The following is a 14,749-nucleotide window of genomic DNA, read 5'->3' as shown; positions in this document are numbered from 1 at the left end:
GATAGTTTTTCTATGAACTAATAAACATTTCATAACCAATAAACTTTTAAACCAAAATATCACTAACAACTGGATTAGTATGCATTAATTATCTGACTAATACATAATTATCAAAATTTGACACATGAAAACAATATAAAAAATCTCACAAGTTGTCATTTCCATTAGAAAGTCTCAAGACAGAGTTAACAGTGAAAAGGGTAAGAAAAATAGAAAAAGAAATACTCAAACACACACTAACTCAGTGTTTGTGTTGTGTGAAGTGTGATGACCCCAACAACAATTTTAACTTTTCTAACTACACAATAATCTTCATACACAATAAACAGGACAACTACTGGCAAAGCATGGTGTAGTGTTTAACGATGATGGAAGAACCCCAGATGGTAATTTAAAACCCTTATTGGAATAATAAAGTACCTTGGCCACTGATGATGGAAGAACCCCAAATGCTTTCTCCACGTACAAGCAATCGTTACAAGATGTCTAACAAAATGTTTGAACAACTAAGAATACATTTCAAAAATGTTTGAACAACTAAGAATACATTTAAAAAATGTTTGAACAACAGGAAAAACAATCGTACCTTAGGGTTCCAGATTTGCTTCTCTTTTCCAATGTTCTCAGAATCTTCAACAATGGAGGTAGAACCTTCGACAGTTCGGTGACGGCAGAGTGAGGCAAAGCCTTCGAAGGCGAGTCTTCGGTAATGGCGAGTCTTTGATAGCGGTGAGCCTTCGACGACGGCGAACCTTCGACAACGGTAACCTCGACGGCAACGAACCTTTAACGACGGTAACCTCGGCGGCAGCCTTCAACAGTAGCACCGAGTGAGTGGAATGAACGGGAGTAGCACCGAGTGAGTGGAATGAACGAGAGTAGCACCGAGTGAGTGGAGAAGCAAATGAAGCCTGCTGCAATTCAGATATAAACTTAAACTGCAGTTAACTGCTCTGAATATAAAATAGTTTAGTATTTTTAAACTGTATTATTAATTAGTTTAATTAGTTTTTAGTTAACTGCATTATCAGTTTTTTAAGTTTAAAAAAGTATGGATTAACTATAGTTTAAGTATTTTAAGTTAACTTTGCCCAGCCCTAAACATTCTACTAGGAATGAAACCAACCCCATCTATGTCAACACACTGTGATTGTCAATCGACAATGGATATAGCTAAAAAAATAATTAAAATGGAAAGAACATACATATACAATTGAAACACAATTTGGTGAAGCAGTTGCTAAAGAGTGGAATTATTTTCATTGATTATGTGAAGTCAGAACGGAATCTAGCGGATTCTCTGACAAAACCTTTGGGAAGACAAATGATATTAAAAACATTAAGGAGAATGAGACTTAACTCACTTGCAAACAAATAAGTGATGGTAATCCAACTTTTGTTATTGGAGATCCCATGAATAAGGTTCATATGGGTAAAAACAAGTCACTTGTTAGATCTAATAGCACTAAATTGATTTTAATCAATTATGTCCATTCATATGGTGTGCGTGAAAGTGTTAGAGACTACATTATCAAAGGTTAAACTTTGTCATTAGAATTCTATGTGGTGAAAGAATTTTAGCTTAAACAAAGTTTTTAATGATTTTCATATCTCTTATGGGTTATGTATGATTTTCAACATACACTTGATGAAATCCTCTATATGAGTGTTGAGTGGGGCTGTTTGCATGAGATGTTGGCATGATCTCTGGAGCACTAGTGAATACCAGCCACACGCATGACCTAATAAGCGCAACACAACGATAAATAACAAGAAGCGTGGGGACGTATTGTGATTGATAAACCGTTAAGTGGCTTTGGCTCATATAGTTTGCTATACCAACTACATTGTGTGTTAATTTTCTTGATCTAAGATTGATTCATATAGCTTGTTATACCAGCTCTGAGGCCTTACATCTTATGAAACCAAGGATAAAAAAATTCTTATCTTTCTTTTAATCTTTGTTTAATCTCCAAAACAAAGATTTGCATTATTGCTTTATATACAATCATTTTTCAAGTTTACAAGAAGAGGACATCTTTGGAAAAATGATTACCTACAAAATGAAAAATCACTTTTGAGACATAATTGTTTGGGTTAAAGACCTTTTTTCTACTTTCTTTTGCAATATGTGGGAGATTGTTGTAAGATATTATTATTTTATTGCAAAAGAATGTTGTGCAAGGTTCATCAATTGCAACATTGAGAACTTTGATGGCAACAATTGTTTTACTTTGGCAACATCCACTAGCTCTATAATTATAGAACTTTCTTCTTGCCATAAAAACATAGAACCATAAAGCTACTTTCCTTTTTCAAACTCTATGAGAAACCCTCAATTAGTTCTAAAACACATTCCAGATTTTCTTAATTTCTTGTTTTCTCTTTTTTTCTCATTTCTAATCTTTGGTGTATTCTGGGTATAAACTCGTTTTAGAGTTTCTTGCTAGTTCTGATATCCTCGAATACTTTCAAGAAGTTTCAATTATATTCCAAGAGACTTGCGCAATATACCACAAATAAGTTCTTAAGGAGAGTGAATCTACACGCCTTAGGAAATATTGTTCGTGATTTTGTCAACAACTTTTTTACTATAGAATATAGGTGCAAAAGAGTGAGGATGAAGAATAAAAGGAAGGAAAAAAGAAAACAAAAAGTAAAAGAAAAAAAATTACACGTGTCAACAAAGTATTATGACTTTTTAATCCAATCAGTATGATAGTTAGACATGATGGCGAAAAGTTAATGTATTTTTGATAATGGTAAATCTCACAATTATCTATGGTGCATTTTTATACCAAATCAACTCTCTTTGAGCTTGAATCTTGCTTAAATTATCGCTTTATCTGAATTTGGTGAATAAGTCAGTTGAGGTTATACTTAATGATTTTCATCACTAATTCCCTCAATTTTGTAGGTTATTGGTATGTTTTTGAACAAGATCAAACTATCAAGGAGTGTGAACCCAGGAAGAACAACAAAAGCACCAAACTAGAAGGCTGAAGAAGGCGCAGGCACGCCTGAGCGCCCTTTTCTGGGGCGCAGAGGGCCAAGGGCAACGCAAGCACGCTTGGGCGCCCACTCAAGGGGCGTTGAGGGGCATTTGTCGCACAAGGACGCTTGGGTGCCCACTCAAGGGGCGCTGAGCGTCACTCACCATGCAGCTACGCCTGGGCGCCACCTCTAGGGGCACTGAGTGTCATTCATCGCGCAACCACGCTTGGGAGCCCTAGCTAGGGTGCTGAGCGTCAGTCACTTTTGCTGAAGTCGCGTCTGGTGCCCTCCTGTCTGGGTGCTGAGCGTAACACTTGCTAATGTGGCACTCTTAACCTATTTAAAGGCTTTTACGTGATGGGGTGGATATCTTTGGATGGCTGAAGCATAGAAACCATAATTTCAACCTCTTAGAGCAAGATTGGGCGCGTGGGAGCTCTCCCTTTCTATTCATTGGGTTTCCATCTCTTCCACATTCATCCATTATAAGCCAAGGTTCTCCATGACAATGGAGAGCTAAATTCATTTGTTGTTAGGGAAAGATGTAACCTCTAAACTTCATGTATTTGAATATGTTTTGAATATATTAAGCTTATTTCATTGAATGTTAGTGATTTTCTCTTGTTCTTAATGCTTGTTATGTTTTTGGTCATTCATAACTCGATGTTTGGATTTATTGGTTATTGGAAAATAGTTTATGAACCGTGACTTGGAGTAATCTACCTAAAGAAAATATTATCTAGAAATAAAGATATGACCTTTAGTTGTCATAAACTTCTTTCCTTACTACATAATTAATTATTAGGGTTTTTCAAGAAATTGTTGTCTAATAAGCAAATCTAGGCTTTCTACACCAAGGAATTGAGTTTTAAGTAATCTAGTAAGTTGGCATTAGCATTTTAATGAAGAAGATGAGTTCTAATATGCATGAAAGTGAAGTAGGTGAAATCTAACCCCAACATCATCATCTCATATCATATTAATTTTATTCATTCGCTCTTGTTTTAGCTACAAAAGATCAATTTACATTTAAAGTATCATATTTAATTTCATTGCATTTAAATTTCATTCAATTGGATCATTATTTAGTCTTAATTAGTTAAGTCATTATACAATTGTTTAGTGTTATACGAGTCTCTTGGGATACGATATTCGGTCTTACTAGTTTATTACTTGATACGATTTGATACACTTGTCAAGGTCTTAACAATTTTACTTATTTATAAAATATATGAATGTCTTTTATGTGAAATTTGAAAGAGAGACAATATTAATTTCGTGTATAAGTTCAAGGATTAAAAGCATAATTAATTGACCCTAATTTGATAGATCAAGTTACATAAATAATCAACATTTTCTAAATAGACATAAGACCCGAGTAGCCACATGATAGTGATGGATACTCTAGACATATTTGTAGAAAAAGTTAAGTCAATTGTCTCAACCAATGGGGTGAATTGGTTATCCCTTTAAAAAAATTGTTCTTTCAAAAGCTTTTCAAAATATTTGAGATTTTCTTGAAATCAATATGACAAGTATATGAACAATAATAAAAGAGAAGGAATAGAAAGATTAACACAAATTTATACGGGTTCGGCCGAGCCTACATCTAATATTCCTTCAACAACCTTAGTTGAAGGGAACCACTGTATTGAAAGTTGCAATAAGATGAAAGTGTCAACACTTAAGGTTAGAGAATTGGAGTGAAAGTTTTAAAAGTTTAATTTTGGTAGTTTTTATATCTTCATAATACATTAGTTGTAACATATTTGTTATAACTAATGAGTTTCTAGAAAAAAGTAAGAGTAAATCACTTTATAGATTTGAATTTGAAGAATGTTTTAGGCATATTAGGTGTTGATAAAATTAAAGAGTTCTTTGTGGGAATGGATAATATCTAAAGATTTTGCAACATAATATGTGTCACAAGATGATGATTTAAAGCATATGGTGTTATCTCAAGATCATAAAAACAAGTTTACTTTACCACTAGTATGATCAAGATGTATCAAGATCTCAATGAGCCTTGTTGACAGCATGGTATGATGAATGATATAGCTATTTGTTAAACTTGTTAAAATCAAAGTTTAAACATCAACATTGGAGATTTGTTAACACAATTAGACATCCCAGCGTGAAAGTAGAATTATTTTTTCTAGATTTTGTCACTCACTTGTCATGTACAATGCAGTAATAATGGATAGATCAATGAAGATTGTACCCTTTCTACCTATATGTTGGATAATTCTTAATTAATCTAATTTTACATAGACGGCATAGTAAGATTTCATGATATAATACACGACAATGATTTTTCTTTCACTTTTAATTTTGTCACATGTTTAAAGAAACCTTGTAAACCAAATTTTGACTCAATTTAATATATTTATTTATATTAATCTATAACAACAAACACACAAAAAAAATATATGAATATGAATCCTTAAAAAATATTATATAAAAAGAAATATAAAACAATTTTATGTTGGTTTTAGAATAATAAAAAATAATAGGGAAATCAAGATGATTCGTTAACAACGTTTCTAAATAAATAGACAAAAATTTTATACAAATCAAATAACAAAGTTTTTATTTTTAGTATTCTGCATGCAACTCTTACAAATACTTTTGTAATAGACTAAAAAAAAGGAAAAATATAATTGTTAAATTAATATAATAAAAAATAGAAACGTTGATAAACAAATAATACTATTTGAGAATTTATACGGTTAAAGCATGGAAAAATCTACTCTAAAATTTATAATATAGATTTGCATCAAATCATACTTATTTATACTTATTTACACTTCAATGCAAGTAATATTTTTATTTTTTATAAGGTAATTTTTTTAATCTATGTAACTAAAAGTTTTAAATTTAAAATCCTGCAACACCAACATATTCTAATAAAAGAAATCTAATAAACCTTTCTTAATCATGATATTTGTATTGAAATGTCCTACAATAATTATTTACAACAAATATATTATTTTAATTTTAACGTGAGTTTCACGAGTCACTTAAAATTATAGAGTCGAGCAATTTTGTTAATTTCACGCCACTTAAGTATAAAATCTGAATAAAAAGGTAGTGGTCAAAATATATTTAGGTCAGGGTTAAAATAGTAATGGCATTGATTTATAATAAAAATCCATTGTCGTCCAGCGGTTAGGATATCTGGCTTTCACCCAGGAGACCCGGGTTCGATTCCCGGCAATGGAATTATTTTTATCATATTTTAAAATTTATATATAGGTTTTTGTGGATGCTCATTTTAATTCCTTCAATGCATAAATGTTGGATAAAATTGTAATATAAATGTAACACATGAAAAATTAAATTTAAATAATTTGTAGATTATGGATTTTTGTTTCAAATTTCCAAAATTTTTGAACTATAAATTTTGCTTTAAGTTTCTGAAAAATATTTTTAACTCCTCCGATTATGAAATATTTTTAGTTTTCTTTTTACATCACATCAACCTGTTTGTTTTATGATGATATATCCGTCACTGTAAATAATACATACAAGAGACGTAGCGCATATAGTTTATCATCGTTTGAAACGATTTGACATATATTTTAACTTAAGAAACTTATACGAAGTAAAATTAAAATTGACGCATGTAAGAGACTCCGTCAATGAAGAGCAAACTTATATTTATATTTGAATTCAAACTCCATAACTTCTTATAAGAATTTACATAAATGAATAAAAAAAAGGTTTCAAAACAATGACATGATAATAGTTTCTAAGAGGAAAAAGATGAATTGATGATAGTAATGACACAATACAAATAAACAAAAGAGGAACTAAAAGCCACTCACTACATTAATATCAGCTCATTGTTCCATTCTTTTAGGTATCAACATTATTGGTCTATTCCCATCTCTTGGTCAAGCCAAAGAATTTAGGAACAGTATTCCAACAATGGTTTTTTCAGAGCTACACATGTTTGAGAACATTGATGGAAAAAGACAAGTTACTTACTTTGTCATTCACCTCAAACATTTTAGTCCTTGTTTATGCACCAACTTTCTGTACATTTGAAAACCAAAAGTATGTTACAACTTATAACAGTGGAAGAAACATGTCTCTGCTGTTAGAAATGTACAAAATTGTTTTTACTCTTACCATATCTAAATTATACAAATTCAATGTTAAAACATAAAGTATATGAAAAACTGATAATATTCGAATAAGGTATGTTTGAGATTCTGTTGTTCTCAAATACGTTGTCAAAGGTTTGTTATATAGAAACCACTACTTTTAGAAGATGATATTGAAGATATCAAAGTAGAAAATATTACCTTACTTAATGAATTTGTTTTCAAAATTATTGATAATAAAACTTTCTCTGTCTTAAATCAATTAGAAGAACAATTGAAAACATGCACAAACAAATGTCATCGTATCATTATCGTTGGATATACTAACAAAAAGAAAAAAGCTATTTCAAAATCCGAGAATTTTGTTAAGGAAAACATGATATAAGACCAAAACAATCTTTTCCCTACTACGATACAATACAATACACTCACGAAATTATTTTTTTACACTGCTTAGAGATCAATTGATAATCTATTTTTAAGAGTATTTTTATCATTAAAAAAATTAACATTTGTATTTATATATAAAAAAAGATATTAAAAGGTAAAATAGTAAATATAAAGTATGTAAAAATTTATTAAGTATGAAAATAAAAATTCATACAACTAAGCATCTACCTAACATATCAAACATGCGAATCCCAGAAAGCGAGTTACAGAGCTAATTCCAAAATGTGTGAATATTTTATTAAAAGCTGATGACCCAACGCCAATGATTTGGTAAGTGAAGTAATAAAAATTATGAATGATTACGCTGGCTCATTAACAATTTCAGTGCTTTAGTCTGGTCCCCCATTTCCATGACCGATAGAATCTCAGCTCTTAGATCATTTTTCCAAAAGCAACAAAACAGAAAGCCAATAGAAGCCTTACAACCTGATTCCCATTTTTTAAAGAGATACCCTAATAATTTGTGGGGGCCTTAATGCCCTTATAAACCTGTTCATCTGAGGTTAGTTAACTGATAATTTACAATTAATCATTGTTATTATATCAGACTTATGCGTGTCTGGTTTTCCCTTACTAGAATTTATCAGACTTATGGGTGTAACTACATTTTCCATTGCTGTTCTCTTTTGTGATATGTGTTTGATGAGTTTTTTTTTTTTTATCTATTTATTGAATAACCAAACATACCCACATACCCATTTTCTGTCTCATATTTGGCGTGTCGGTTCGTTTACCCACTTCAGCGTTTCACTGCTCCCTTCAATTTTCAAACAGTAACACTTTCAACAAATTCACGTATCCTCGTAATATTCAAAGTTCAGCAGACCCATTGGGTTTGTTTTAGAATGCAAAAGTAAAGCATTAACAAAAAGCAACGAGGAAACAAATTTAATCTTTTCCAATTCCGATTTCAGACTTGGTTTGAACGGAGAAAAAGTGGAAAACCCAAAGTTGGTTAATCAATAAAGCTACCTACAAAAAAATATTGAGAATTTATGCTCGCAACGTAAGAGGGACTGTGATTTGAAAAATGGAAAACGAGAGCATTAATGAATTGCTGATACAATCACCAATACATGGACACGGCCTCTGTCTTTTTCCCACCCACTCAGATTCAGACCGAGTAGCAGAGTGGGCAGAACCAAAGTAAAAAGGTTAGCTGAGAAAAAAAAACAGTGACATTTTTTCTGTTCTTTTTACACAAACGTTCAAATCCAAATAATAACAATAATACTGGTATTAAGATTTAAGAGGAGGCAGAGTATTCTGACAATAGCAATACGAAAATGGATGAACACAAATGTTGACGAATAACAAATAAATTTATATAACAACAAGAAAGCACATTGGACAAAAAGAAAAAGAAAATTCAGCTTCTGCACCTCGTAATGGCGCTGCAACCGCGGCTGTAAGGGTTCGCCTGAGCCCCTGGTTGGCAATTGTAGTAGGAGGCGCCGCGGCGAGAGCAGGGAACAGTGTTCCTCTGCAGCGCACCGTAGCTTATGTACTTGTTGGTGGCTAAGATGCGCCGGCTGATCTCTGAGTCCAACTCATACTCCTCCCCTCCCAGGCACTCCCCGATGGACCCCCTGCACGTGGAAGCCCATCTCAATCCCAGGTGGTGGTCCCCGCCTCCCTCGGCTGTCGGCCACCGACTCATAGCCACCAGTATTGCGGCGGCGCAGATCACCGCCATAGCTAAGGAACTGGACTTCGCCATTGATCAGAGGCTTCTCTTTTCCCTTTCCTTGCTCAATTCGGGAATGCTGCGTTTTTCTTTTCCTTTTGATTTCCAAACGAAACGAATTCAACCCACGCGATGAAATGCACACAGCGAGTTGCAAGTTTCAAACTTTAAACCCTCTCTCCGATCTTTGAAAAAAGACAATCTACTCTCTTTATTTACGCTTTTGCCATTTCCGACAACGACAACCACCTTCTTAACGCTTTTCTTTTACCCCCTACGTCAAAATCCCTCCTTTTATAATTTTTAATTCAATTTTTTTTTTCACATTTTAGCCATCACTCGATAGAAAGAAAGTATTTATTGTGTAACCAAAAAAAGAAAAGAAAATACTTAAGTAATAAGCAATCCCGGTTAACAAGTTTCTTTTTTTTATTAAATAAATAAATTTAAATTGCCGAATTTGACAAGTTCATCTTTAATGGAAGGGTTCTATAAAATATGGTGGACCAAGGAGAAAATACACAAGGGACCGAGATGGAGAGCAAGACGAGACGTGTGGAGCATGAAGAAGAGTGTATTATTTGCATTTTTCTTAGGTATGTTTATTGAGTAAATGTTTATATTTATTTATATGCATATTTGTTTTGTTGTTTTTTATAAAGTTGAGAAAGGTTATTATTATATTGAGGTAAGTTGACTATTTGTGTGGTTGTGCGGTGCTAGTTTCCACCCTACAACTTAGAAGAGTAGTTATGAGAAGGAAGAGACTAAAATGGGTAGCTGCTACTATATTACTCTCCAAATTTGCATTCACCTACTCTGCTGAATACAAATTTGTAAGTGTGAGAAAATTGTATGCGTGAGTTCCCAACACGTCTAAGAAGTACTTTAATTGGTGTGATTGAGAAGGAAGCGTGAGAAAGAACTATGATAAGGGCTTTAAATAAACGAAAAGGAAAATTGGGAAAGAGATTAACTACCGGTATACTTGATGGATTGTACGAGGCTCAGTTTGAAAGGTGGATATGGTAGAACAGAAAGTCAAGCCTCAGAAAATCAATTCCACTTAGATTAGGTGTTCAACATCTATACTTCTATTTTCCTTTACCCAAAACCTATCACTTTCAATTCAAGTTATGTTTCTTTTATTGGTTTAATCATTTCGCACATTCCTACGTAGGTTTGTCTCAAATAGGTCATCGTATTCTAAATGGTCTCAATTAGGTCTCTTATTGTGTAAAATTGAATCAATTTGGGTCTCTTCGTTAATTATGTTGGACGGCGTTAAAAATTGTGGTTGGTAGCTTGGTGATTGAGCAAATTTTATTAACGTGGCAGCATTTCAGCGCCTAAGCTGGATTTTATTTATTTACAGTTTTAAAAAACTTTATTTTAATCAAAACACAACCTTTTGTTAAGGAAAACTGATTAAAAGTTAGGATTAGTGGTTTGATTGTTGAGTGCGTGCCAGATTGGATAAATTTGGGAAACCACAACAACCAAGCCTAGAAAAAACCACAACACTGTCATCCTCCATCGCTGCCACTGCCTCGCACCACCACCACGCACACGTCGCCGCAAGGCCGCCACCACCGTTGTCTTGTTGCAAAGCCCTTTTCAGGCGGTTGCCGTCGTAAGAATTGCACAACTCAACGCAATAACCTACAACCACTGCACCGGAAACCTGTTCGAAACTCAAATGAAGCAAATTGCGTCTCCGCCATTCTCTAATCACCTTTACCCGCCACCTACATCACCACCACGAATCTTCATCTTCTCCAACAGAACCACCATGATTCCATCCTTGAAACTCATAGAAAGATCCCAAACTGAAATAACCCTAAAAACCTAAAAACCTAAATCACCACCATTACAACCTCTACATTATCGCTCATCGTCGCCACCAGCACTAACGCAAACCCAGCCAACCATTCGAACCTTCATCTTGCCACCAAAAAGAATCAACAGAGCCATAGAGGAGAAGAGGCGAAACCCTATCGCGAAGAGAGGCAAGGGTTCGAACCATAGCACGACCTTCCTTGCCGCCGTCACGCAACCTGCCTCCATCAACATTCGTCTCCGTGCTTCTCAACCATCAACAACCCGAACCTGGAAGAAGAAACCCCCAATTTCCAACCACAACAACGAAGCCAAAAAAACCCTATTTTTTTCGAATTTTCCTAATCTACGTACTCAACAATCAAACTACTAATCCCTAACTTTTAATCAGTTTTCCCTAAGTAAAATGTTTTGTTTTTATTAAAATAATTTTTTTTAAAATTATATAAATAAAATCCAGGTGTCCAAATGATGCCACGTGAATAAAATTTGTTGAGTCACCAAGCCACCATTCATAATTTTTAACGCCGTCCAACGTAATTAACGGCGAGACCCAAATTGATTCAATTTTACACAATAAGAGACCTAATTGAGACCATTTAGAATACATGGATCTATTTAAAACAAACCTACACAAATAGAGATGTCAGAAATGATTAAACTTTTTTTATTACTATGAAATATGCATAATATGATCGCTTACTTTAATAAAAAATAATATTAAGAATGATTCCATGATAATTTGAAATTTATTTCAAAATTCATAAATACAAGTTTAAGATATGATAATAGGTTGATTACATTTATTACATTACACATTGTTAACATTTTCAAATTTTTAATGACTTAGACATAAGAGTATCTATCGAAGATAATTTTCTAATTTAACGAAATGATAGCTAAATGAAAGAAAAATTTTAACCAATACCGGAGAGTTTGAAAACCATATTAAGAAAAAGTGTTCACCTCAATCTTATAAATTGAAAGAGAACAATTTCACATTAAAGTTATCAAAACTAACAAGTATTACGGTTGTATTAAAAGAAAATTATAAATATATATATATATATATAATGAGAAAAAAATAATGTGTAACTTTGATTTTCTTTTTTATAAATTTGGACTAAAATCGCTGATACAATTTTAATTCAATTAAAGTCGTGTGAAGTAAGACGATTTCAATAATATGATTTAAGAAAAAAAGTTAAAACTTTTAAATACGAATGTTATGCATAAACATAGTCGTATCAAGTAACATAGATTTGAATACGAAAAGAGTTATAAGTTAATTAAAAGCAACCCATTGTTGCTCTTGCTCCGTTCGTTCATTTATTTTTCATTTTAAAAACAAAATTATTTTGTTAGTAAAGTGGAAAACAAATGAACGAACAAAACAAGAGTAATAAATTGTCTTGTCGCGGGTTGTTGTGTGTGGGTGAGAGAGAGTACAAAGATGAGAGAAAAACAAATTGGATAAATGAGGAACGTGAATTAGGATTAAATAAGTGTTTCTGATTTTTTTCAGTTGGGTTACAATAGGGATGACAGAGAAAATATTAGAGACGGAGACACTTGACCTTAAAACTTAGAGTCCATAATATATAAAACTATTTTTGTCTACTAAAATCCAATACATATTACTAAAATGTATCAACTGAAACAAAAGTGTACGCAAGTTGACAAACCTCATATATATATATATATATATATATATATATATATATATATATATATATATATATATATATATATATATATATATATATATATATATATATATATATATATATATATATATATATATATATATATATATATATATATATATATATATATCGCTACAATGAGCTATTATTTTTTATAGAATTACTCGAAAAAATTTGCTTGAGCAGCATGTGTAAAAGTAACTCTGTAAGATAGAAAGACGTTATTATTTTGTAGTTGAAAAACTCATTTTGGCATCTTCTGATGAAAATGTTTTAATGGAAGGCATGTACTTAAAATTTGTCGGTATATCAATTATGTGTACGCTATCAACTCCAAACATGAGTTATAAATTAGGGGTATTTATAGATACTACCATGTAAATTTCATTTAATTTAACCTAATATATTTGGAGTACTTATGTGACATCGAAGTCAATCTAATCAAATTTATTATTTATTAGATGGGATACTAGGATTCTATTAAACTCGGTCCCACTCAATTATTATGTATATTATGCTTTAATTTTAATTTGTTAAGTATAAGTATTTTATAAAAATAAAGATATGGGAAAAAAATTATATATTTGAATTTTTATTTTATTTTATGCTATTTTGTCCATACATTCCTTGGAACATATTTAATAGAGACATTTTTCACAAGTTCTTAAACTAATTTGTTACATGTTACACATTTAGTGTTGTATTTAAGATACACGTTTTACTTCAATGATAAAATCGCCGTATAGTTTCTTTCATTTTAGTTTTCTTAAAACAAATATATATTTTTTATTTGCATAAATTATAGTTTTTATAGATGAACAAGATTTTACAATAATGTGAACCTTATAAATAAAGAAAACATCTTCCTAGAGCTGTAAAATTGTGTTAATTTGAATCAGTCCATAGACTTAACCTTAAAATACGTGGATTGATATAAAAAAAAACCCCAAAAAAAAAACTCTTATTAAAAAGTTTCACAACATTAAAAAACACACGAAAGTTTCATGTACCATGAGTTTTTTTCTTAAACAACAAAAATATATTATCATTTTTAAACTTTATGTGTAGGTCAATTTCTTTCCACTCTCAACCTAATCTATCAAGATTGATTTTCAGCTTGGACAATATGATATTGACCTTCAACCTAAGTCAATACATCTTTAACTTTAATCAAATTTAGTTTAGTACAAACTCGTCGAATTCAATCAAATTTTGGAAAGGTCAACTTTGTTGAAATTTGATTAAGGTCAACTTGATCAATTTGGCCAAATTTTAAATAAGTCAGACTCAGCCAAATTTTGACCTCAATCGAAACTTGGTTGTGTTGACCTTGATCGAAATTCAATTAATAATTGGCCTTGGTTGACATTCGACTAAGTAAATTTTGGTTGAAATTATGTTGAATTTGATTGAGTAGGCCCCAACCAATCTTGACCTCCACCTCGGATCAAGTTGTTTCGAAATTTGACTCGAATTGGTCCATTTTGTTGTTCGGTCCTTGATGACCCATCTCAACCTTCAGCATAGGTCGAACAGTCTTGACCTTCTATTCAAACTAATCCATTTTGACGTTTAGTTTGGGCTGGCCTGTCTCAACCTTTGAGTCGGGTCAATCCTTCTCGACAATCAGTATGGGTTGACCCATCTCGGTGTTCAGCCTGAACCGACTATCACAACCTTTGGTTTTCGCCTGTCCATTTCATTTATTTAATCTCAACAATTGGTCCAAACCAATCCGTCTTGACCTTCAGCCCAACCTGGCCTGTCTCGACAATCATTTTGGGCAAACCAGCTTGGAAGTTCAGTCTGAACCTACCCATCATGACCTTCGCCCCAAGCCGACTTGTCTCGACCTTTGACTCAGACCAATCTGTTTTAGCTTTGGCTTGGGCCACCCATACTGGCCTTCAGCTTGAGCTAGTCCATCTCTACCTTTGACTTGGGTTGGTCTGTCTCAATTTTTG

The 14,749-nt window shown here is 32.5% G+C and overlaps 1 protein-coding gene and 1 non-coding gene across 2 annotated transcripts; one reads left to right on the top strand and one right to left on the bottom strand.

The window, feature by feature from the left end:
* Positions 1-6,144: 6,144 nt before the first annotated feature.
* Positions 6,145-6,216, top strand: TRNAE-UUC (transfer RNA glutamic acid (anticodon UUC)). Its single transcript has one exon. It is a non-coding gene; the product is annotated as a tRNA-Glu (tRNA).
* A 2,550-nt stretch (positions 6,217-8,766) lies between these two features.
* On the bottom strand, positions 8,767-9,466 carry LOC108325423 (rapid alkalinization factor). Its single transcript, XM_017558492.2, has one exon. It carries the CDS (start codon positions 9,271-9,273, stop codon positions 8,923-8,925), a length of 351 nt encoding a protein of 116 aa, XP_017413981.1. The 5' UTR covers positions 9,274-9,466; the 3' UTR covers positions 8,767-8,922.
* Positions 9,467-14,749: the final 5,283 nt, after the last annotated feature.

Source organism: Vigna angularis, chromosome 3 (assembly GCF_016808095.1).
Source record: "Vigna angularis cultivar LongXiaoDou No.4 chromosome 3, ASM1680809v1, whole genome shotgun sequence".
NCBI lineage: Eukaryota > Viridiplantae > Streptophyta > Magnoliopsida > Fabales > Fabaceae > Vigna > Vigna angularis.
This window is presented reverse-complemented; position numbering and strand designations above follow the sequence as displayed.